General features: G+C 39.7%; 1 protein-coding gene across 2 annotated transcripts in view; it reads left to right on the top strand.

The window, feature by feature from the left end:
- LOC102285833 (cytochrome P450 2C9) overlaps positions 1-22902 on the top strand; it is a 53784-nt gene that overhangs the window by 4136 nt on the left and 26746 nt on the right. For both annotated transcript variants that reach the window (XM_005899432.3, XM_005899431.3), the window contains exon 4: positions 22357-22517. In XM_005899432.3, coding sequence (XP_005899494.1) covers positions 22357-22517 — 161 coding nt within the window. The remainder of the gene's footprint in view (positions 1-22356; positions 22518-22902) is intronic.

Below are 22902 nucleotides of genomic sequence, written 5' to 3'. Positions count from 1 at the left end.
CCCACTACCAGGCACAAAGTGTTTGTCATAATGACTCTGATTTTTCAGCTTGTATTACAAATTACACTGTTTTAATTTTTTTCTTCAGAATTAAAGACTGAAAATCAGATTTCATGTGAATCACATATAGATGAAGAAATTTCCCAAAGTTTTCAAAATTACCCTCTACCTGTAAAGTAAAATAAACTTTATTTTAACCTTACAAGCCTGGAATATAAAGGAGCTTGGCATAGGAACCACTAAGTATACATTTTCCTTTTGTTCCATGCCCTACTATTTCTTTGCAATGCTTAAAAAATTTTTTATAGCAAACAACATATAACATGAGATCTATCCTATTAACATATTATTGTGTGCAGGACAGTATTATTAACTGTGATCACACAGTAGGTCTCTAGAACTTTCATCCTTCATGACTGATACTCTCTACCCATTGAACTCTCCATTTCCTTTCCCCAAGGCCCTGCTAACCAGCAATCTACTTTCTATTTCTGTGAGTTTGACTTCTTTGGCTACTTCATCTAAGTGGAATCATGCAACATTGATCCTTTCACGACTGACTTTTCTATTTAGCAAAATATGCTCATGTGTCATCCATATTGTAGTATGTGACAAGATTTCTTTCACGTTTATGACTGAATAGTACTCCAGTGTGTGTATTTACATATTTTCTTTTTTGCTAATTATTGAGGGATATTTAGGTTCTTTCACTCCATGGCTATATCTATTTGAGATCCCAAATAAGTTCAGTTCTTTTGAATAAAAACTCATAAGTGGGACTTCTGGGTAGTATAGTAATTGTATTGAATATTTCTGTTTTTTGAGGAGCCTCCACAGTCAAAATATGAGCACAAGGGCTGGTCCAACCACACCATTGGTTATTGATAAGCTGAGGCCAGCACAAAACTTAATGATTAGTGATGTCAGCATCGTCTTACATACCTATTGACCAATCTTCTTTATTTTTTTAAATGAACACAAGTTAAAAATATTGTATAACTCATTAATGAGGAAATAAGTTACAACAAGTAGTAACAGAGTGTTCCAACCAGGTTATAGGACAAGGGTGGAAAAGTACAAATTTAGAGTGAAAAAATGTTGATATGGATGTGCAAATGAAGACAAAACTAGCTAGGAAAGTCAAATGAATCTCTATAGAACAGAGTTTGTATGTCTAGAGACAAGAATTATTTTGTGTCACTATTGTTGAAAATTGAAAAAGTTGCAAAATATCTCCCATAGAATTACAAAACAGTGAGCTATATAGATAGTGCATAGTTTTCTACTGAACCATACATTTTCCCTACTTGGTAGCTGTAACTACACCTACATATCCAGATTTTTAAAAAATCAACTTCCTGAATGGATGTGGTCTACACTCAATATTTTCCCCCAGGTTCATTGAGATGTAATTGATACTGTGTAAGTTTAAAGTATACAATATGTTGATTTTATATACTCATATATTGAAATAGATTACTACCATAGCATTGTCTAGCACCTCCATCAAAGTCCCATAATTACCTTTCTTGAGAAAACATGTAAAATCTAATTTCTCAGCAATTTTTAGATATATAGAATTGATGCTTTTGAACTGTGGTATTGGATAAGACTCTTGAGAGTCCCTTGGACTGCAAGGAGATCCAACCAGTCCATTCTAAAGGAGGTCAGCCCTGGGTGTTCTTTGGAAGGAATGATGCTAAAGCTGAAACTCCAGTACTTTGGCCACCTCATGTGAAGAGTTGACTCATTGGAAAAGACTCTGATGCTGGGAGGGATTGGGGGCAGGAGGAAAAGGGGATGACAGAGGATGAGATGGCTGGGTGGCATCACCGACTCAATGGACGTAAGTTTGAGTGAACTCCGGGAGTTGGTGATGGACAGGGAGGCCTGGCATGCTGCGATTCATGGGGTCACAAAGAGTCGGACACGACTGAGTGACTGAACTGAACTGAACTGAACTGAATATGGCTATGTTAATCCTAGTAATATTGTTGTGCATTAGATTCCCCAGAACTGATTCATTTTCTAACTGGAAATCTGTACTCTTTGAGCAACATCTCCTTATTTCCCCAACCTCCTGCCCCATAGAAACCATCCTTCTACTCTGTTTCTATGAGTTAGTTTTTCTTTTTTTTACATTCCACATATAAGTGATTTCATATAGCATTTGTCTTGTCTGTCTTATTTCACTCAGTATAATATGCTCACTATCCATTCAGTGGTAGCAAATACAAGGATTTACTTCTTCTCATGGATGAATAGTATTCCATTGTGTGTGTGTATGTATATATCACTCAAGTGCTGCATTTAAAGTGATGTATATACAGTAGACACTTGAACAACATGGGTTTGAACTCATTGGTCTACTGATATGTGTTTATTTACCAGTAAGTACTTGCTACAGTACCACATGATTCATGCTCGGTTGGATTCTGGAACATGCAACTGCAGATATGGAAGGCCAACTGTAAAATTGTGCATGGACTTTGAATTGTGGCCACGTGGGATGCGGGTCAGTGCTCCATCCCCATGTTGTTCAAGGGTCAACTCTTTGTGTGTATATTTATTTTTACTTTATCCATTCAACAGTTGATGGAGACTCAGTTTGTCTCCATATCTTAGATACTGTAAATAATGCTGCAATAAACATGAGGTATAGAAACCTCTATGATATTCTGCTTTCATTTCATTCAGAAGGAGCAGTGCTGGATCATATGGTGGTTCTATTTTTAATATATAGAAGAACCTCCACACTGTTTTACATAGTGACTATAGAAGTTTACATTCACTCCAATAGTGTTTGCTGCTAAGTCACTTCAGTCGTGTCCAACTCTGTGCGACCCCATAGACGGCAGCCCACCAGGCTCCCCCGTCCCTGGGATTCTCCAGGCAAGAACACTGGAGTGGGTTGCCATTTCCTTCTCCAATGCATGAAAGTGAAAAGTGAAAGTGAAGTCACTCAGTCGTGTCTGACTCTTAGCGACTCCATGGACTGCAGTGTACCAGGCTCCTCTGTCCATGGGCTTTTCCAGGCAAGAGTACTGGAGTGGGGTGCCATTGCCAATAGTGTTTAAGTGTTCCCTTTTCTCCACATCCCAGTCAACTCTTGTTATTTCTTGACTTTTGATGGCAGCCATTCTAACGTGTGTTTTGTGGTTTTAATCTCCATTTTCCAGACAAATGGTAATGTTGAGAGCATTTATGCACTTGTTGGCCATTTACATGTCTTTTGACAGATGTCTGTTCAGTTCCTCTGCCCACTTTTAACCAGGTTGCTTTTCTTTTTATTGCGTTGTATGAGTTCTCTACATATTTTGGATACTAACCCCTTATAAGAAATATGGTTTGCGAAGATGGCGGAGGAGTAGACGGGGAGAACACTTTCTCCCCCACAAATTCATCAAAAGAGCATTTAAACGTCTAGTAAATTCCACAAAACAACTTCTGAATGCCGGCAGAGAACATCAGGCACCCAGAAAAGCAATCCAACTCTTCGAAAGGAGGTAGGAAAAAATATAAAAGACAAAAAAAGAGACAAAAGAGGGAGGGACAGAGTTCCGTCCCGGGAAGGGAGTCTTAAAAAGAGAGAGGTTTCCAAACACCAGGAAACCTTCTCACTGCCGAATCTGTGCCGAGCTTTGGAAGCACAGAGGGCAACATAACAGGAAGAAAAAATAAATAAACAATTAAAACTCGAAGATTGAGAGTCCTACAGTAACTCCCCCAGCGGAGAAGCAGCGCAGACGCCTGCACGCGCCATTAGCAACCGGGGGCTGGGCAGGGAGGCGCAGCGCGGGCTGCATCGCTTAGAGTAAGAATCTGGCCTGAATACCCTGAGCACTATCTGAGCAAAATAATTTGGGCTAGCAAACCAGACTGTGGGATATCTACCACGCGAAAAGCCAGCCCCAACCTAAGACACCGCCAGGCCCACGCACGGAACAAATAATTGAACAGAGATAGCCGGCTGCAGACCTTCCCCCTCCGGTGACAGGCAGCCAGAGCCAGAAGGGGGCAATCGCAGCCCCAGAGAGACATTATCTATAAAACTGTAAGCAGGCTTCTTTGCTAACTAAAACTTTTTGGGGGTCTGGACGGTTAACATCTGCCTGAGAAGGTGCGCCGTTTTACACCCAGATAACCCAGTGGCGGGAGGCGATAAAGTCGCAGCATTGGCGCCGCCAAACACCTCATCACTTGAGCTGCTCGGACCTGGGAAGAGCACAAAACTCAGGCCCAACTGAGTCTGCGCCTCTGAGGACTACCCGAGTGCCTGAACCTGAGCGGCTTGGACCTGGGAGGTATATGCAACCCAGGGCCAGCCTCGGATTGTTCCCGTGGAACAACCTAGAGCCTGAGCAGTGTGGGCAGGGAGGCTACACGCGCGCCGTGAGCGGGGCAGACCCAGTGTGGCTGAGGCACTGCGGCGCATGCCAGTGTTATTTGTTTGCAGCATCCCTCCCTCCCTCCCCACAGCGCAACTGCACAAAGAGAAGAAATACAGCTCCACCCATCAGAACACCGACACAAGCTTCCCTAACCAGGAAACCTTGACAAGCCACCTGTACAAACCCACACACAGCGAGGAAAAGCCACAATAAAGAGAACTCCACAAACTGCCAGAATACAGAAAGGACACCCCAAACTCAGCAATTTAAACAAGATGAAGAGACAGAGGAATAGCCAGCAGATAAAGGAACAGGATAAATGCCCACCAAACCAAACAAAAGAGGAAGAGATAGGGAATCTATCTGATAAAGAATTCCGAATAATGATAGTGAAATTGATCCAAAATCTTGAAATTAAAATGGAATCACAGATAAATAGCTTGGAGACAAGGATTGAGAAGATGCAAGAAAGGTTTAACAAGGACCTAGAAGAAATAAAAAAGAGTCAATATATAATGAATAATGCAATAAATGAAATTAAAAACACTCTGGAGGCAACAAATAGTAGAATAACAGAGGCAGAAGATAGGATTAGTGAATTAGAAGATAGAATGGTAGAAATAAATGAATCAGAGAGAATAAAAGAAAAACGAATTAAAAGAAATGAGGACAATCTCAGAGACCTCCAGGACAATATTAAACGCTACAACATTCAAATCATAGGGTTCCAGAAGAAGAAGACAAAAAAAAGACCATGAGAAAATACTTGAGGAGATAATAGTTGAAAACTTCCTAAACTGGGGAAGGAAATAATCACCCAAGTCCAAGAAACCCAGAGAATCCCAAACAGGATAAACCCAAGGCAAAACACCCCAAGACACATATTAATCAAATTAACAAAGATCAAACACAAAGAACAAATATTAAAAGCAGCAAGGGAAAAACAACAAATAACACACAAGGGAATTCCCATAAGGATAACAGCTGATCTTTCTATAGAAACTCTTCAAGCCAGGAGGGAATGGCAAGACATACTTAAAATGATGAAAGAAAATAACCTACAGCCCAGATTATTGTACCCAGCAAGGATTTCATTCAAGTATGAAGGAGAAATCAAAAGCTTCTCAGACAAGCAAAAGCTGAGAGAATTCTGCACCACTAAACCAGCTCTCCAACAAATACTAAAGGATATTCTCTAGACAGGAAACACAAAAATGGTGTATAAATTCGAACCCCAAACAATAAAGTAAATGGCAAAGGGATCATACTTATCAGTAATTACCTTAAACGTAAATGGGTTGAATGCCCCAACCAAAAGACAAAGACTGGCTGAATGGATACAAAAACAAGACCCCTACATATGTTGTCTACAGGAGACCCACCTCAAAACAGGGGACACATACAGACTGAAAGTGAAGGGCTGGAAAAAGATTTTCCATGCAAATAGGGACCAAAAGAAAGCAGGAGTAGCAATACTCATATCAGATAAAATAGACTTTAAAACAAAGCCTGTGAAAAGAGACAAAGAAGGTCACTACATAATGATCAAAGGATCAATCCAAGAAGAAGATATAACAATTATAAATATATATGCATCCAACACAGGAGCACCGCAGTATGTAAGACAAATGCTAACAAGTATGAAAGGAGAAATTAACAATAACACAATAATAGTGGGAGACTTTAATACCCCACTCACACCTATGGATAGATCAACTAAACAGAAAATTAACAAGGAAACACAAACTTTAAAGGATACAATAGACCAGTTAGACCTAATTGATATCTATAGGACATTTCATCCCAAAACAATGAACTTCACCTTTTTCTCAAGCGCACATGGAACCTTCTCCAGGATAGATCACATCCTGGGCCATAAAGCTAGCCTTGGTAAATTCAAAAAAATAGAAATCATTCCAAGCATCTTTTCTGACCACAATGCAGTAAGATTAGATCTCAATTACAGGAGAAAAACTATTAAAAATTCCAACATATGGAGGATGAACAACACCCTGCTGAATAACCAACAAATCACAGAAGAAATCAAAAAGAAATCAAAAAGAAATCAAAATTTGCATAGAAACGAATGAAAATGAAAACACAACAACCCAAAACCTGTGGGACACAGTAAAAGCAGTCCTAAGGGAAAGTTCATAGCAATACAGGCACACCTCAAGAAACAAGAAAAAGTCAAATAAATAACCTAACTCTACACCTAAAGCAACTAGAAAAGGAAGAAATGAAGAATCCCAGGGTTAGTAGAAGGAAAGAAATCTTAAAAATTAGAGCAGAAATAAATGCAAAAGAAACAAAAGAGACCATAGCAAAAATCAACAAAGCCCAAAGCTGGTTCTTTGAAAGGATAAATAAAATTGATAAACCATTAGCCAGACTCATCAAAAAACAAAGGGAGAAAAATCAAATCAATAAAATTAGAAACGAAAATGGAGAGATCACAACAGACAATACAGAAATACAAAGGATCATAAGAGACTATTATCAACAATTATATGCCAATAAAATGGACAACGAGGAAGAAATGGACAAATTCTTAGAAAAGTACAACTTTCCAAAACTCAACCAGGAAGAAATAGAAAACCTTAACAGACCCATCACAAGCACGGAAATTGAAACTGTAATCAAAAATCTTCCAGCAAACAAAAGCCCAGGTCCAGACGGCTTCACAGCTGAATTCTACCAAAAATTTAGAGAAGAGCTAACACCTATCCTGCTCAAACTCTTCCAGAAAATTGCAGAGGAAGGTAAACTTCCAAACTCATTCTATGAGGCCACCATCACCCTAATACCAAAACCTGACAAAGATCCCACAAAAAAAGAAAACTACAGGCCAATATCACTGATGAACATAGATGCAAAAATCCTAAACAAAATTCTAGCAAACAGAATCCAACAACACATTAAAAAGATCATACACCATGACCAAGTGGGCTTTATCCCAGGGATGCAAGGATTCTTCAATATCTGCAAATCAATCAATGTAATACACCACATTAACAAATTGAAAAACAAAAACCGTATGATTATCTCAATAGATGCACAGAAAGCCTTTGACAAAATTAAACACCCATTTATGATAAAAACTCTCCAGAAAGCAGGAATAGAAGGAACATACCTCAACATAATAAAAGCTATATACGACAAACCTACAGCAAACATTATCCTCAATGGTGAAAAATTGAAAGCATTTCCTCTAAAGTCAGGAACAAGACAAGGGTGCCCACTTTCACCATTACTATTCAACATAGTTTTGGAAGTTTTGGCCACAGCAATCAGAGCAGAAAAAGAAATAAAAGGAATCCAAATGGGAAAAGAAGAAGTAAAACTCTCACTATTTGCAGATGACATGATCCTCTACATAGAAAACCCTAAAGACTCCACCAGAAAATTACTAGAACTAATCAATGATTATAGTAAAGTTGCAGGATATAAAATCAACACACAGAAATCCCTTGCATTCCTATACACTAATAATGAGAAAACAGAAAGAGAAATTAAGGAAACAATTCCATTCACCATTGCAACGAAAAGAATAAAATACTTAGGAATATATATACCTAAAGAAACTAAAGACCTATATATAGAAAACTATAAAACACTGGTGAAAGAAATCAAAGAGGACACTAATAGATGGAGAAATATACCATGTTCATGGATTGGAAGAATCAATATAGTGAAAATGAGTATACTACCCAAAGCAATTTATAGATTCAACGCAAATCCCTATCAAGCTACCAACAGTATTCTTCACAGAGCTAGAACAAATAATTTCACAATTTGTATGGAAATACAAAAAACCTCGAATAGCCAAAGCGATCTTGAGAAAGAAAAATGGAACTGGAGGAATCAACCTACCTGACTTCAGGCTCTACTACAAAGCCACAGTTATCAAGACAGTATGGTACTGGCACAAAGACAGAAATATAGATCAATGGAACAAAATAGAAAGCCCAGAGATAAATCCACGCACATATGGACACCTTATCTTTGACAAAGGAGGCAAGAATATACAATGGATTAAAGACAATCTCTTTAACAAGTGGTGCTGGGAAATCTGGTCAACCACTTGTAAAAGAATGAAACTAGAACACTTTCTAACACCATACACAAAAATAAACTCAAAATGGATTAAAGATCTCAACGTAAGACCAGAAACTATAAAACTCCTAGAGGAGAACATAGGCAAAACACTCTCTGACATACATCACAGCAGGATCCTCTATGACCCACCTCCCAGAATATTGGAAATAAAAGCAAAAATAAACAAATGGGACCTAATTAAACTTAAAAGCTTCTGCACATCAAAGGAAACTATTAGCAAGGTGAAAAGACAGCCTTCAGAATGGGAGAAAATAATAGCAAATGAAGCAACCGACAAACAACTAATCTCAAAAATATACAAGCAACTCCTACAGCTCAACTCTAGAAAAATAAATGACCCAATCAAAAAGTGGGCCAAGGATCTAAATAGACATTTCTCCAAAGAAGACATACAGATGGCTAACAAACACATGAAAAGATGCTCAACATCACTCATTATCAGAGAAATGCAAATCAAAACCACTATGAGATACCATTTCACACCAGTCAGAATGGCTGCGATCCAAAAGTCTACAAATAATAAATGCTGGAGAGGGTGTGGAGAAAAGGGAACCCTCTTACACTGTTGGTGGGAATGCAAATTAGTACAGCCACTATGGAGAACAGTGTGGAGATTCCTTAAAAAACTGGAAATAGAACTGCCTTATGATCCAGCAATCCCACTGCTGGGCATACACACTGAGGAAACCAGAATTGAAAGAGACACGTGTACCCCAATGTTCATCGCAGCACTGTTTATAATAGCCAGGACATGGAAACAACCTAGATGTCCATCAGCAGATGAATGGATAAGAAAGCTGTGGTCCGTAGTTCAAGAATCCAGCCCATCCAGACCAACTCTTGCTTTTCGTGGTGTTGTCCATGCCAGGTTACGGATCTAGGCAGGAAACTCCTCTTGCTTTTCTGGGGGGTACAAGTTCGTCTGGGAAGTGTAGCATCCAGGAGATGGCCTGTTTTCCACCCCTTGCAAAAGGCGCAGTACCTGTAGCTCTTCTGTCCTTGTCAGTCCACAGTCCTTGGAGGAAAGAGCATGTCTTTGCTGCTCGTGGAAGCCTTGCTCTGCAGTTGACAGGCCTCGCGTGCTCGCAGAGTGGCGGCGCGGTTTGAATGCTGCTCTTTCTGTTGGCCAGCCTGCCTGTCCCAGAGGCTTGTCCAGACAGTGCCACACGCCCGCTCTTGAAGCAGGCATCCTGTCCCCGTTTTGTGGGGCTGCTCCCCAAGGCCCTTCCCACCAGGTTCCCCCTTCGCCCTGCTCGGGCGGCTGCCCCCCGCCCATCCCTGCCACCTGATGCCCCTTCCTCCCAGTGACAGCGTGCGTACCGACTCCCTGCTCCCCAAGGGCCAAACCGCTTCTCGCTCAGGCCGGTGTCGTCTCAAAACAGGACCAAAGCCTGTGTGAGCCTTTTTATTTGAAGTAAAAATGGTGCTTTTTTCCTTACTTGGAGATCTTCTATATAAATACTGTAAATGACATCTTTTCGTACGGACCTGTTCGAGCGTTGCTTTCCAGAGCCCACGAACAGTGCTGGCCCGATCTTGGGCTCTGGCCGCCCCATCCATGTGGAGCCCTTGCAGGAAGCCCTGGCGAGCAGAGAAGCCGCGCCTGGGTCCCAGCAGCGCTCACTAGTCTGTCACTTGGCCCGTGAGCGGGCTCGTCGTCATCTTCTTATGGTCCAGGATGTACTGACTAAATCTGTGTTAGCAAATTCAGACACTCCTTCCCCTTCGGTAGCATCACAGTGTTCATTTTCCTTCAGGCTTCTTTCCACGCGGAGTCCTCGCTGGGGAGGGGGCAGGACCCCTCGCGGGGCTCTGAGGGTGGACAGGGGGGTGAGGCTGCCTTCTCTCGTGGAGCTGGCAGCCCTTTCGCAGGACAACAAGCCTTTCCTTCCCTCCCCTCCGCCACTTGGCAGACTAGTGACGAGGTATCCCTGCTCTCAGCTCTGTTTCAGTCAGCCTTTTCAGAAAACTGAGAGAGATGGTCTCGAGACTTGCTCCGACTCTTTGGTATTCAGTATTCAACTATTTGGTATTGTTTTAATCGATGATGGGCCTTTTGCAAGTAGCGTCAGCTCTTTTTAAAAAGAAAGTCAAGCTGAGCTAAGGGTGCACTTTGCTGTATCGCAGACATGGTGGGCCAGGTGAGGCCTCCGTAGGCTCCTGCTTTCCATGACGAGGGCCAGGGAGACGCCCTTTGCCACTCAGTTGCCGGATCTCAGCTGGAAGGGGCTGCCTTGCTTCTTCCTCTCCCTTCCACCAGGTGCCTGGAGGAACGGTCCCGGGCACTCACACTTGGCCCGCCCTCTTTGCCAGAGGCAGGACCCTGTGTGCCAAGGGCGGCTTGCTTTCCACCCTGTCCTCTGAGGGCGCTTCTTTCTCTCCTGGCCTGTTGTCTTGGGAAGGATAGTCCTTTTGTCTTCAGGCTTTGTGATCAAGTCATCTCCAGTTAGGACTGGCACCTGTTCCCTTCTTCGCGGGGCCTGGTGGCCTTTCTGAAGTCGCAGGTGGTCAGGAGCCCTCCAGTGTGTGTCACATCTGGTCAGTTGACCTGCCAGGCTGGGTGGTTCTACTGCTTTATGAATTTCTAAGAATCTCTTTTTCTTTCCTAAAGAGTTCTGCTGATTTATTTGACAATGTACGTAAGTACCATGTTCTCCTTGTGGTGTACGCTCTGTTCTGGTTTTTGTTTTTAATCAAATGCCTGTTTGGGAGGAGATGAACGTATTTAGTCTATTAGATTTGCGCTGCTGGAAAAAATTTTTTTTTAAAGTGTAACCTTGACTAGCTGTCTTATTATTGTTTATCCTGTAAAATTAGTCTATCAATTAAAGTTTGATAATTAAAAAAAAAAAAGAAATATGGTTTGCAAAAATTTTCTCACATTTTGTAGGTTTCCTTTCTTACTTATTTTGCTGTGCAGAAAAGCTTTTTACTTTGATGTAGTCCCATTAGTTTACTTTTGATTTTATTGCTTGTCCTTTTGGTGTCACATTTAAAAAATCACATTGCCAAAACCGTTCTCAAGGAGTGTTTTCTCTAAGTTTAATTCTAGAGGTTTTATGCTTTCAGGTCTTCCATTGAAGTCTCTAATCCACTTAAAGTTAACTTTTATGATTGGTAAAGATGGGGTCCTGTTTCATTCTTTTGCATGTGAATTTGTAGTTTTCCTAACACTATTTATTGAAGAGACTATCCTTCTCCATTGAGTATTCTTGGCTTCCTTGTCAAATATTAGTTGATAATATACGTACGGGTTTATTGCTGGGCTCTGAATTCTGTTGCATTGGTTTATGTGTTTGTTTTTATGCCAGTACAATATTCTCTTGATAGCTTTGTAATATGGTTTGAAATCAGAAATTTTAATGTGTTCAAGCATTTTTCATTCTTCTTGGGACTTCTTTGGGTATTTGGGGTCTTTTCTAATATTTGGATTTTTTTTTCTAAAAATACATGTGGATTTTTAGAATGATTTTTTTGTATTTCTGTAAGAAATGCCATTAGAATTTGATAGAATTTGGTAGAATTACAATGAATCTACAGACTGCTTTGGATATTATGGACATAATAATAGTATTAATACTTCTGATTCATGGACACTAAATAGCTATTCATGCCTTATTTAATTATTTTCATCAGTGTCTTTGAGAGATCAGTATAACACTTTTACTTCATTGGTTAAATTTATTCCTAAGCATTTAATCATTTTATTGTGAGAAAAATGGGATTGTTTTCTTTATTTCTTTTTCAGACTGTTTTTAATGTACAAAAGTGCAAATCATTTTTTATGTTGACTTCATATCCTGCAACTTTACTGAATTCACTGATTAGTTCTAACAGTTTTTAGTAGGGTCTTCAGGGTTTTCCATATATAAGATCATAGCATGTGCAGGAAGACTTTTGTGCTTCTTTCTTTTCCTTTGTGTGTGTATGCATGCTCAGTCGTGTCTAACTCTACAACCCTAGGGTCTGTAGCCGATCAGTCTTTTCTTCCATGGAATTTTCCAAGCAAGAATACTGGAGTGGGTTGCCACTGAGAGACTGCTGGGGCTAGGATTCCAGTACTATATTGAATAGGAGTGGTAAGAGTGGCATTCTTATTGTTCCTGATCCTATAGGAAAAGCTTTTGATCTGTCACCTTTGAGTACAATGTTAGCTGGGAGGTTGTCATAGATCACTTTCAGTTGTAATGTCTCATTTTTTCTGTTGACTTCATATCCTGCAACTTTACTGAATTCACTGATTAGTTCTAAGCTTTTAGTAGAACTTTAGGGCTTTACATACATAAGATTGTAAGATGTGCAAGCAGACAGTTTTTACTTCTTCCTTTTCCTTTGGACACATTTTATTTCTTTTTACGGAGAGATAGCTCTGGCCTGGACCCCCAGTACTATGTTGAATAGGAGTGTTAAGAGGGGGCAATCTTATATTTTTCCTGATCCTAGAGGAAAAGCTTTCAGACTGTCACCTTTGAGTATGATGTTAACTGTAGGTTTGTCATATATCACTTTATTATGTTGAGTAATATAGAAGTGTTTTTATCAAGAAAGAATTTCTAATTTTGTCAAATGCTTTTTCTACATCTATTGTGTTGATTTTTGCTTTTCATTTTAATAATGTGATATATTGCATTGATAAATTTGCATATGTTCAAAAGAGTTTGAGAACGATTGGCAATGTTTCTAATACTTAAATGTTTGTGGAATTCACCAGTGAAATCATCTGGTTCTAGGCTTTTTTTGTTGTTGGGTTTTGATTACTGATTTGACAACCTTATTATTTTTGGTTTGTGAGATTTTCTGTTTCTTCATGATTCAGTCCTAACAGCTTGTCTATCCATTTCTTCTATGCTATACAATTTGTTGATGTCATAGTACTTGCTTCAACATTTTTTGTATTTTTGTGGTATCAATTGTAATGTCTCATCTTCACTTCTGATTGTTTTTCATTTGAATTTTCTCTTTTTTAATTAAAAAATTTTAGATAGCATTTGTTATTTTGATTGAGATTTTCTTGTACACCTTTTCATCCATTTATTTATTTGTTGTGTTTTGGCTGCATGGCATGTGGGATCTTTGTTCCCTGACCAGGGATCAAACACATGCCCCCTGTATTGGAAATGCAGTCTCAACCACTGGACTGCCAGAGAAGTCCCTGCCCCACCTCCCCTCTCTTTTTTTAGGTAATCTAGGTAAAGTTTTGTCAGTTTATCTTTGAATTTCTATACTAGAGGTAGTGGTGGTTTATGCACCACCTCTACATTATGTGGTATTCTGGATTCGTCTATATATTTACCTATATCAGCAAGATTTATACCTTTGTGCCTTTGTGTTTCTGCTCAGTGCCCTATTGTTTCAACTTTAATGACACGTTTTAGCCTTTCTTGTAAGACATGTCTAGTGGTGATGAACACCTTCAGCTTTTTTTTGTCCTTTTTTGGAGAATTGTTTTGCCAGATATGTTAAGAGTTTTCTTGGTTGACATTTTTTTCTTCTTTTTGCTTTATCATCCCACTCATTTCTGGCCTGCAACACCTCTGCTTAGAAGCCTGTTGTTAGTTGTATGATGCTTCTGTTGTAAGAGACAAATCACTATTTCCTTGCTGTTATCACACTCGTCTCTTTATCTTTGACTTTTGACAATTTGATTATAATGTATTTCAATGTGGATTATTTTGTTCATCCTAGTTAGAGTGTGTTGGCCTTCTAGAATCTGAGTGTCAGTGTTCCCCCTGATATGGCAAGTTTTTGCCACTATTTCTTCAAATAAGCTTTTTGTCCCTTTCTATCTCTCTTCCCCACAATATGCATATTGATGTAATTATTGGTGTTCTGTAAGTTCCTTAGGATTTCTTCATTCTTTTTCATAGTTTTCCCTTTTGATATTCTGATTAAATAATATTAGCATGGGCTTAGTCACTCTGCAGAGAAGGCAATGGCACCCCACTCCAGTACTCTCGCCTGGAAAATCCCATGGATGGAGGAGCCTTGTAGGCTGCAGTCCATGGGGTCGCCAGAGTCGGACACGACTAAGCGACTTCACTTTCATGCATTGGAAAAGGAAATGGCAACCCACTCCAGTGTTCTTGCCTGGAGAATCCCAGGAATGGGGAAGCCTGGGGGGCTGCCATCTATGGGGTGGCATAGAGTTGGACACGACTGAAGTGACTTAGCAGCAGCAGCAGTTACTCTGAGGCATGTGGGATCTTAGTTTCCCAACTGGGAATGGAACCCATGTCTCCTGCATGTGAAGGCGGATTCTTAACCATTGGACTACCAGGGAAGTCCTTGTATGATTCTTTTTTGTGTTTTGTCTCTTTGTTGACAGTTTCATTTTGTTCATGAATCATCCTCTTGAACTGATGAAGCATCTTTATCACATTTTTAAAAATTCTTTGTTCATATAAGTAATATCTCCATTTCTTTAGGATCAGTTTCCAGAGATTTATTTTCTACCTTTGGGCCATGTTTCCTGCTTCTTTTTGTTTTTGTGACTTCATGTTGAAATCCAGGATTTTGAAAAAAAAAATTGCCAACCCTCCCAGTCTTTCTTTTTTTTTTTAATGGGTAGTTCACAGCTGATTCTGCCTTCGTTTTAAATTATTTAAATTTAATTAATTTATTTTAAATTGGAGGATAATTGCTTCACATTATTGTGGCCCAGTCTTTATATAAGGCAAAACTCTCACCAGGTATCTTGGCTAGGGATTCTGGGGGCCTCTGAAATCTTTTTCTTTTGAAAATGAAGATGCAATTTCTCTGGCCTTGAGTGTTCAGTTCAGTCCAGTTCAGTCACTCAGTCGTGTCCGACTCTTTGCGACCCCATGAATCACAGTACGCCAGGCCTCACTGTCCATCACCAACTCCTGGAGTTCACTCAGACTCATGTCCATTGAGTCAGTGATGCCATCCAGCCATCTCATCCTCTGTCATCCCCTTCTTTCCTGCCCTCAATCCCTCCCAGCATCAGAGTCTTTTCCAATGAGTCAACTCTTCGCATGAGGTGGCCAAAGTACTGGAGTTTCAGCTTCAGCATCATTCCCTCCAAAGAAATCCCAGGACTGATCTCCTTCAGAATGGACTGGTTGGATCTCCTTGCAGTCCAAGGGACTCTCAAGAGTCTTCTCCAACACCACAGTTCAAAAGAATCAATTCTTCAGTGCTCAGCCTTTTTCACAGTCCAACTCTCACATCCATACATGACCACAGGAAAAACCATAACCTTGACTAGACGGACCTTTGTTGGCAAAGTAATGTCTCTGCTTTTGAATATGCTATCTAGGTTGGTCATAACTTTCCTTCCAAGGAGTAAGTGTCTTTTAATATCATGGCTGCAGTCACCATCTGTAGTGATTTTGGAGCTCAAAAAAATAAAGTCTGACACTGTTTCCACTGTTTCCCCATCTATTTCCCATGAAGTGGTGGGACCGGATGCCATGATCTTCATTTTCTGAATGTTGAGCTTTAAGCCAACTTTTTCACTCTCCACTTTCACTTTCATCAAGAAGCCTTTTAGTTCTTCTTCTGCCATAAGGGTGGTGTCATCTGCATATCTGAGGTTATTGATATTTCTCCCGACAATCTTGATTCCAGCTTGTGCTTCTTCCAGTCCAGCATTTCTCATGATGTACTCTGCATAGAAGTTAAATAAGCAGGGTGACAATATACAGCCTTGATATACTCCTTTTCCTATTTGGAACCAGTCTGTTGTTCCATATCCAGTTCTAACTGTTGCTTCCTGACCTGCATACAAATTTCTCAAGAAGCAGGTCAGGTGGTTTGGTATTCCCATCTCTTTCAGAATTTTCCACAGTTTATTGTGATCCACACAGTCAAAGGCTTTGGCATAGTCAATAAAGCAGAAATTGATGTTTTTCTGGAACTCTCTTGCTTTTTCCATGATCCAGCAGATGTTGGTAATTTGATCTCTGGTTCCTCTGCCTTTTCTAAAACCAGCTTGAACATCAGGAAGTTCATGGTTCACATATTGCTGAAGCCTGGCTTGGAGAATTTTGAGCATTACTTTACTAGCGTGTGAAAAGAATGCAATTGTGCGGTAGTTTGAGCATTCTTTGGCATTACCTTTCTTTGGGATTGGAATGAAAACTGACCTTTTCCAGTGCTGTGGCCACTGCTGAGTTTTCCAAATTTGCTGGCATATTGAGTGCAGCACTTTCACAGTGTCATCTTTCAGGATTTGAAATATCTCCACTGGAACTCCATCACCTCCACTAGCTTTGTTCGTGGTGATGCTTTCTAAGGCCCACTTGACTTCACATTCCAGGATGTCTGGCTCTAGATGAGTGATCACACCATCATGATTATCTTGGTCGTGAAGATCTTTTTTGTACAGTTCTTCTGTGTATTCTTGCCACCTCTTCTTAATATCTTCTCCTTCTTTTAGGTCCATACTACTGTCCTTTATCAAGCCCATCTTTGCGTGAAATGTTTCCTTGGTATCTCTAATTTTCTTGAAGAGATCTCTTGTCTTTCCCATTCTGTTGTTTTCCTCTATTTCTTTGCATTGATCGCTGAGGAAGGCTTTCTTATCTCTTCCTGCTATTCTTTGGAACTCTGCATTCAGATGCTTATATCTTTCCTTTTCTTCTTTGCTTTTCACTTCTCTTCTTTTCACAGCTATTTGTAAGGCCTCCCCAGACAGCCATATTGCTCTTTTGCATTTCCTTTCCATGGGGATGGTCTTGATCCCTGTCTCCTGTACAATGTCACAAGTAAGATGGTAGGTGTTGCAAGGGGGCATCAGAGGGCAGACACACTGAAACCATACTCACAGAAAACTAGTCAGTCTAATCACACTAGGACCACAGCCTTGTTTAACTCAATGAAACTAAGCCATGCCCCTGGGGCAACCCAAGACGGGAGGGTCATGGTGGAGAGATCTGACAGAATGTGGTCCACTGGAGAAGGGAATGGCAAACTACTTCAGTATTCTTACCTTGAGAACCTCATGAACAGTATGAAAAAAGGCCTTGAGTGTAGAATTTCACAATTAGTGAAGCTTGCCAAATTCATTTCAGGTAATCTTTTGTTCCCTTTGTTGTCTGTCTGCAGCAAGTTCCCGCTTAATACCCTGAATCAGATGAGACAGATACCATTCCCTTGGGTAGCCCTGCAAAGAGCCAGAGTACCAGATGTAAGCTCTACTCCTCTCCCATCCCCTTCAAGAAAAAGCCTGAAGTAGTTCACTTTCTCTAGATTGTACCAAGCCATGCTGGCCATATATAGCAAACCACAATCCTCACTTTCCTTTATTCTCAGTGGTCCCAGACATCCATACTATCATAGTTCTGAGAGCACCCCAAGTTAGTTAAGACAGAAACCATTTCCTAAGAGGCCCCTGAAAAGTCAGTTCATTGGATGCATGCTTCATCCTTCTTTTTCCTGCAATGGAGTAGTCACCACCTTGGCCATGCTCTTCCAGCATTGAGTTGTGCCAGGTTGGGGGAGTTGCTAATACAGGAAAAATGAAATTGCACTTTTATAAGTTTTAATATGTCTGTTCTTAGCTGTGTACTCATCTATCTTACTGCAACACTTAACTGGATTCTGAAAACCTCATTAAAATTTTTATTGCATTTATCATTTCTAAATCAGTGTTTCTATGGGAGAAAAAGGGCAAGGACACCATCTTCCTGATGTCACTCTGTCAGTATATATATATATATATATTTATTTATTTATTTATTTTATTGTCAGTATATTTTTTATTCAAGTAATTATTAATCTATAGATATGAACATTTTATCATTCCACATAATGAATTTTCATTGATTATTTCATTGCAGCAATTTTGTTTTATAGATGTCCTACCAAAAAAGAAAACTTTTCCTCTAATGTGATTTCTTTGTTGGAAATATGATAATTTTGATTTAAATGATGCATTTAAAACTGATTGAAATATACTATTCTGTTGCTAGCTACACAGAACAATATCCCAGATGTTCACATAGGGCAACTCTGCCCAAATAATTAATTTTTGATCTGAAAGGAAATGATTAACATTTAATTCCTAAGGAGATAATTTTAAAAAAATCATCAATTTACCTTTTCTGCTTCATTTACCTTGGATTTATGTTTGAAATAGAAATTTTAAATTTTATTCATATTTTTCTATGATCCAGCATATGTTGGCAATTTGATCTCTGGTTCCTCTGCCTTTTCTGCATCTAGCTTGTTCATCTGGAAGTTCTCAGTTCATATACTGCTGAAGCCTAGCTTAAAGGATTTTTTGGATGATAGAAAAGGCAAGGGAATTCTAAAACATTCATCTGCTTCTGCTTCATTGACTCTGCTAATGCTTTTAACTGTGTATTGTTGTTGTTCAGTCCCTTGGTTGTGTCCAACTCTTTGTGACTCCATGGACCACAGGATGCCAGGCTTCCTTGTCCTTCACCATCTCCTGGAGCTTGCTCAAACTTATGTCCGTTGAGTCACTGATGCTATCCAACCATCTCGTCCTCTGCTGTGCCCTTCTCCTCCTGCCTTCAATCTTTCCAAGCATCAGCATCTTTTCCAATGGGTCAGCTCTTGGCATCAGGTGGCCAAAGCATTGGAGCTTCAGCTTCAGCATCAGTCCTTCCAAAGAATATTGAGGGTTGATTTCCTTTAGATTGACTTATTTGGTTTCATTGTAGTCTAAGGGACTCCAGCACAATCTTCTTCAACACCACAGTTCAAAAGCATCAGCTCTTCCACACGCAGACTTCTTTATGGTCCAACTCTCACATCCATACATTACTACTGGAAAAACCATAGCTTAGACAAGATGGAATTTTGTTGCAAAGTAATGTCTCTGTTTTTTACTATGCTGTCTAGGTTTCTCATAGCTTTTCTTCCAGGGAGCAAGCGTCTTTTAATTTCATGGCTTCAGGCACCATCTACAGTGATATTGGAGCCCCCCAAAGTAAAGTTTGTCACTGTTTCCACTTTTCCCCATTTATTTGCCATGAAGTGATGGGACTAGATGTTATGATCTTTGTTTTTTGAATGTTGAGTTTTAAGCCAACTTTTTCACTCTGCTCTTTCACCTTCATCAGGAGACTCTTTAGTTCTTCTTCACTTTCTGCCATAAGGGTTGTGTCATCTGCATATCTGAGGTTATTGATGTTTCTCCCAGCAATCTTGATTCCAGCTTGTGCTTCATCCAGCGCAGCATTTCCCATGATGTACTCCGCATAGAAGTTAAATAAGCAGGGTGACAATAGACAACCCTGTCATACTTCTTTCCCAATTTTGAAAAGTCTATTGTTCTATGTCCAGTTCTAACTGTTGCTTCTTGACCTGCATACTGGTTTCTTAGGAAGCAGGTGAGGTGGTCTGGTATTCCCATCTCTTCAAGAATTTTCCAGTTTGTTGTGATCCACACAGTCAAAGGCTTTTAGTGTAGTCAATGAAGCAGAAGTAGATGTTTTTCTGGAATTCTCTTGCTTTTTCTAAGATCCAACGGATGTTGGCAATTTGACCTCTTGTTCCTCTGCCTTTTTTAAATCCACCTTGAATATCTGGAAGTTCTTGGTTCACATACTGTTGAAGCCTCACTTGGAGAATTTTGAGTATTATTTTGCTAGCATGTGAAATGAGTGAAACTGTGCAGTAGTTTGAACATTCTTTGACATTGTCTTTCTTTTGGATTGGAATGAAAACTGACCTTTTCCAGTCCTGTGGCCACTGCTGAGTTTTCCAAATTTGCTGTTATATTGAGTGCAGCACTTTAACAGCATCATTTTTTAGGATTTGAAATAGCTCAGCTGGAATTCCATCACCTCCAGTATCTTTTTCACATAATATTTCCTAAGGCCCACTTGAATTCACACTCTAGGATGTCTGGCTATAAGTGAGTGATCACACCATCATAGTTATCTGGGTCATTAAGATCTTTTTTGTATAGTTTTTCTGTGTATTCTTGCCACGTCTCATAATATCTTCTGGCTCTGTTAGGTCCATGCCATTTCTGTCCTTTATTGTTACCATCTTTGCATGAAATGTTCCCTTGGTATCTCTAATTTTCTTGAAGAGATCTTTAGTCTTTCCCATTCTATTGTTTTCCTCTATTTCTTAGCATTGATCACTTAGGAAGGCTTTCTTATTTCTCCTTGCTATTCTTTGGAACTTTTATTCTGGTGGGTTAAACTTTCCTTTTCTCTATTGACTGCATGGATCACAACAAACTGTGGAATATTCTTAAGGAGATGGGAATACCAGATCACCTGGTATGGTTTGACTGGTTTCATCTCCTTGCTCTCCAAGGGATTCTCAAGAGTCTCCTCCAGCACCACAGTTCAAAGCATCAGTTCTTCAGCTCTCAGCCTAAAGAAGGCAATAAAGAATTGTCCAACTCTCACATCTATACATGACTACTTTAAAAACCATAGCTTTGACTATATGGACCTTTGTGGGCAAAGTGATGTCTGCTTTTTAAAACACTGTCTGGCTTTGGCATAGCTATTCTGCCAAGGATCTAGCATATTTGAATTTTGTAGCTGCAGTTTGTGCCAGTCTATTTGCCATGAAGAGATAGGATCAGATGCCATGATCTTAGTTTTTTGAATGTTGAGTTTTAAGCCAGGTTTTTTCACTCTCCTCTTTCACCTTCATCAAGAAGCTCTTTAGTTCTTCACTTTCAGTCATTAAAGTGGTATCATCAACACTGGATATGCTTTGGAAGGACTGATGCTGAAGCTGAAGCTTCAATACTTTGGCCAAACCAATGCAAAGAGTTGACTCATTGGAAAAGACCCTGATGCTGGGGGAAATTGAGGGCAAGGTGTGACAGAGGATGAGATGATTAGATGATATCACTGACCCAATGGACATGAGCTTGAGCAAATCCAGGGAGATAATGATGGACAAAGAAGCCTGGTGTGCTGCAATTTGTGAGGTCACAAAGAGACAGACATGACTTAGTGACTGAACAATAACAACAATTCATATTTTAGACAAGAAACCCATTTTATAAAAAGTTATTTTTCTTGTTCTCATTTATTTTATTTGTTTTTTATTGGAGGATTTTTGCTTTAGAATGTTGTGGTGGCCAACATTGTTCATTTGTATTAGTTTTTTCTCATATAGCATGGATACTTGCTGCTTTTTAAAATCTGTTCCTTTAAATACATGAATTCACCTACAATCTCTGTTTAACTTCCATGTTGATTCTAGAGATGATTCTTTCAACTATACATTATGTAAAGCATTTTGAGGTTCTCAACTATTCTCTTTTTTCTTTATCAGTGCTTTATTTTCTACAGGCTTTGCAAACAGATAATATTCAGCACTGATAAATATAGGTTATAAAATGATATAAAAATAGTCTTTTAAACTGTTTTCTTTTTTTCCCCCATTCAACTTAACCGGCCCTTTGCGTGAAAAGAGTACACATTAAAGCAGTGGATTTTAATTGACTTTTTTCTTTTCAAAAACCATTATTTACATAGCTAGGGTGAAATTACCTACTCAGGTTAAGGTAAAAGTGATATGTTGATTTTATGCATGTGGAATACTTTCTATTAATGCAATTAGCTGGTAAAATATTGCTTTGTGAAAATGATAGTCACTCAGTTGTGTCCGACTCTTTGCAACCCCATGGACTATCTATGGAATTCTCCAGGCCAGAATACTGGAGTGGGTAGCCTTTTCCTTCTCCAAGGGATCTTCCCAACCCAGGGATTGAACCCAGGTCTCCCGCACTGCAGGCAGATTCTTTACCAGCTGAGCCACAAGGAAGCCGAAAATATTGCTTTAGAGTTTCTAAAATTACCTTTACCTGTTATCTTAAATACAAATGTCTCCTATATGTTTTAATGACGTGTTTAAATTGTTTGTTATTCTTTAGGGTTGCCCTGTGACCCCACTTTCATCCTGGGCTGTGCTCCCTGCAATGTGATCTGCTCCATTATTTTCCAGAACCGTTTTGATTATAAAGATCCAGTTTTTCTAGATCTAATGGAAAGATTGAACGAAATCCTCAGGATTCTGAGCTCTCCATGGGTTCAGGTGAGGCCCAGGTCCTTTCTTCTCTGGGAATCATTTCTGCTCTTTACTCCATGAGGTCCAGATACACCAAGATGTGAGGTGAATGTGTGAAAAGCACAGTCCTGCCCAGAGCTTAGCATCATGGAAGGCTCATCTGGGGACGATGGTGGAGCCCTTTAATGATAGACAGGAAAATTCGTGCCCAGAATACAGAACTGTAATTCAGTCCTATTGACACTGTTCAGTGGTTTTCCCACCAGTTTCCAAAGCCACTTTCCATAAACTATTTTGGTAGCTTCCCCAAAACATGCCTACAGCAGTAGAAGGACTTCCATGTCCTTCTGGAAAAGCTTCCATTGCCCACAAGCCTTTTCACCCAGTCACCACTTAAGGACTTCTTCAGCAC

The sequence above is a fragment of the Bos mutus genome, chromosome 26 (assembly GCF_027580195.1).
Source record: "Bos mutus isolate GX-2022 chromosome 26, NWIPB_WYAK_1.1, whole genome shotgun sequence".
NCBI lineage: Eukaryota > Metazoa > Chordata > Mammalia > Artiodactyla > Bovidae > Bos > Bos mutus.
This window is presented reverse-complemented; position numbering and strand designations above follow the sequence as displayed.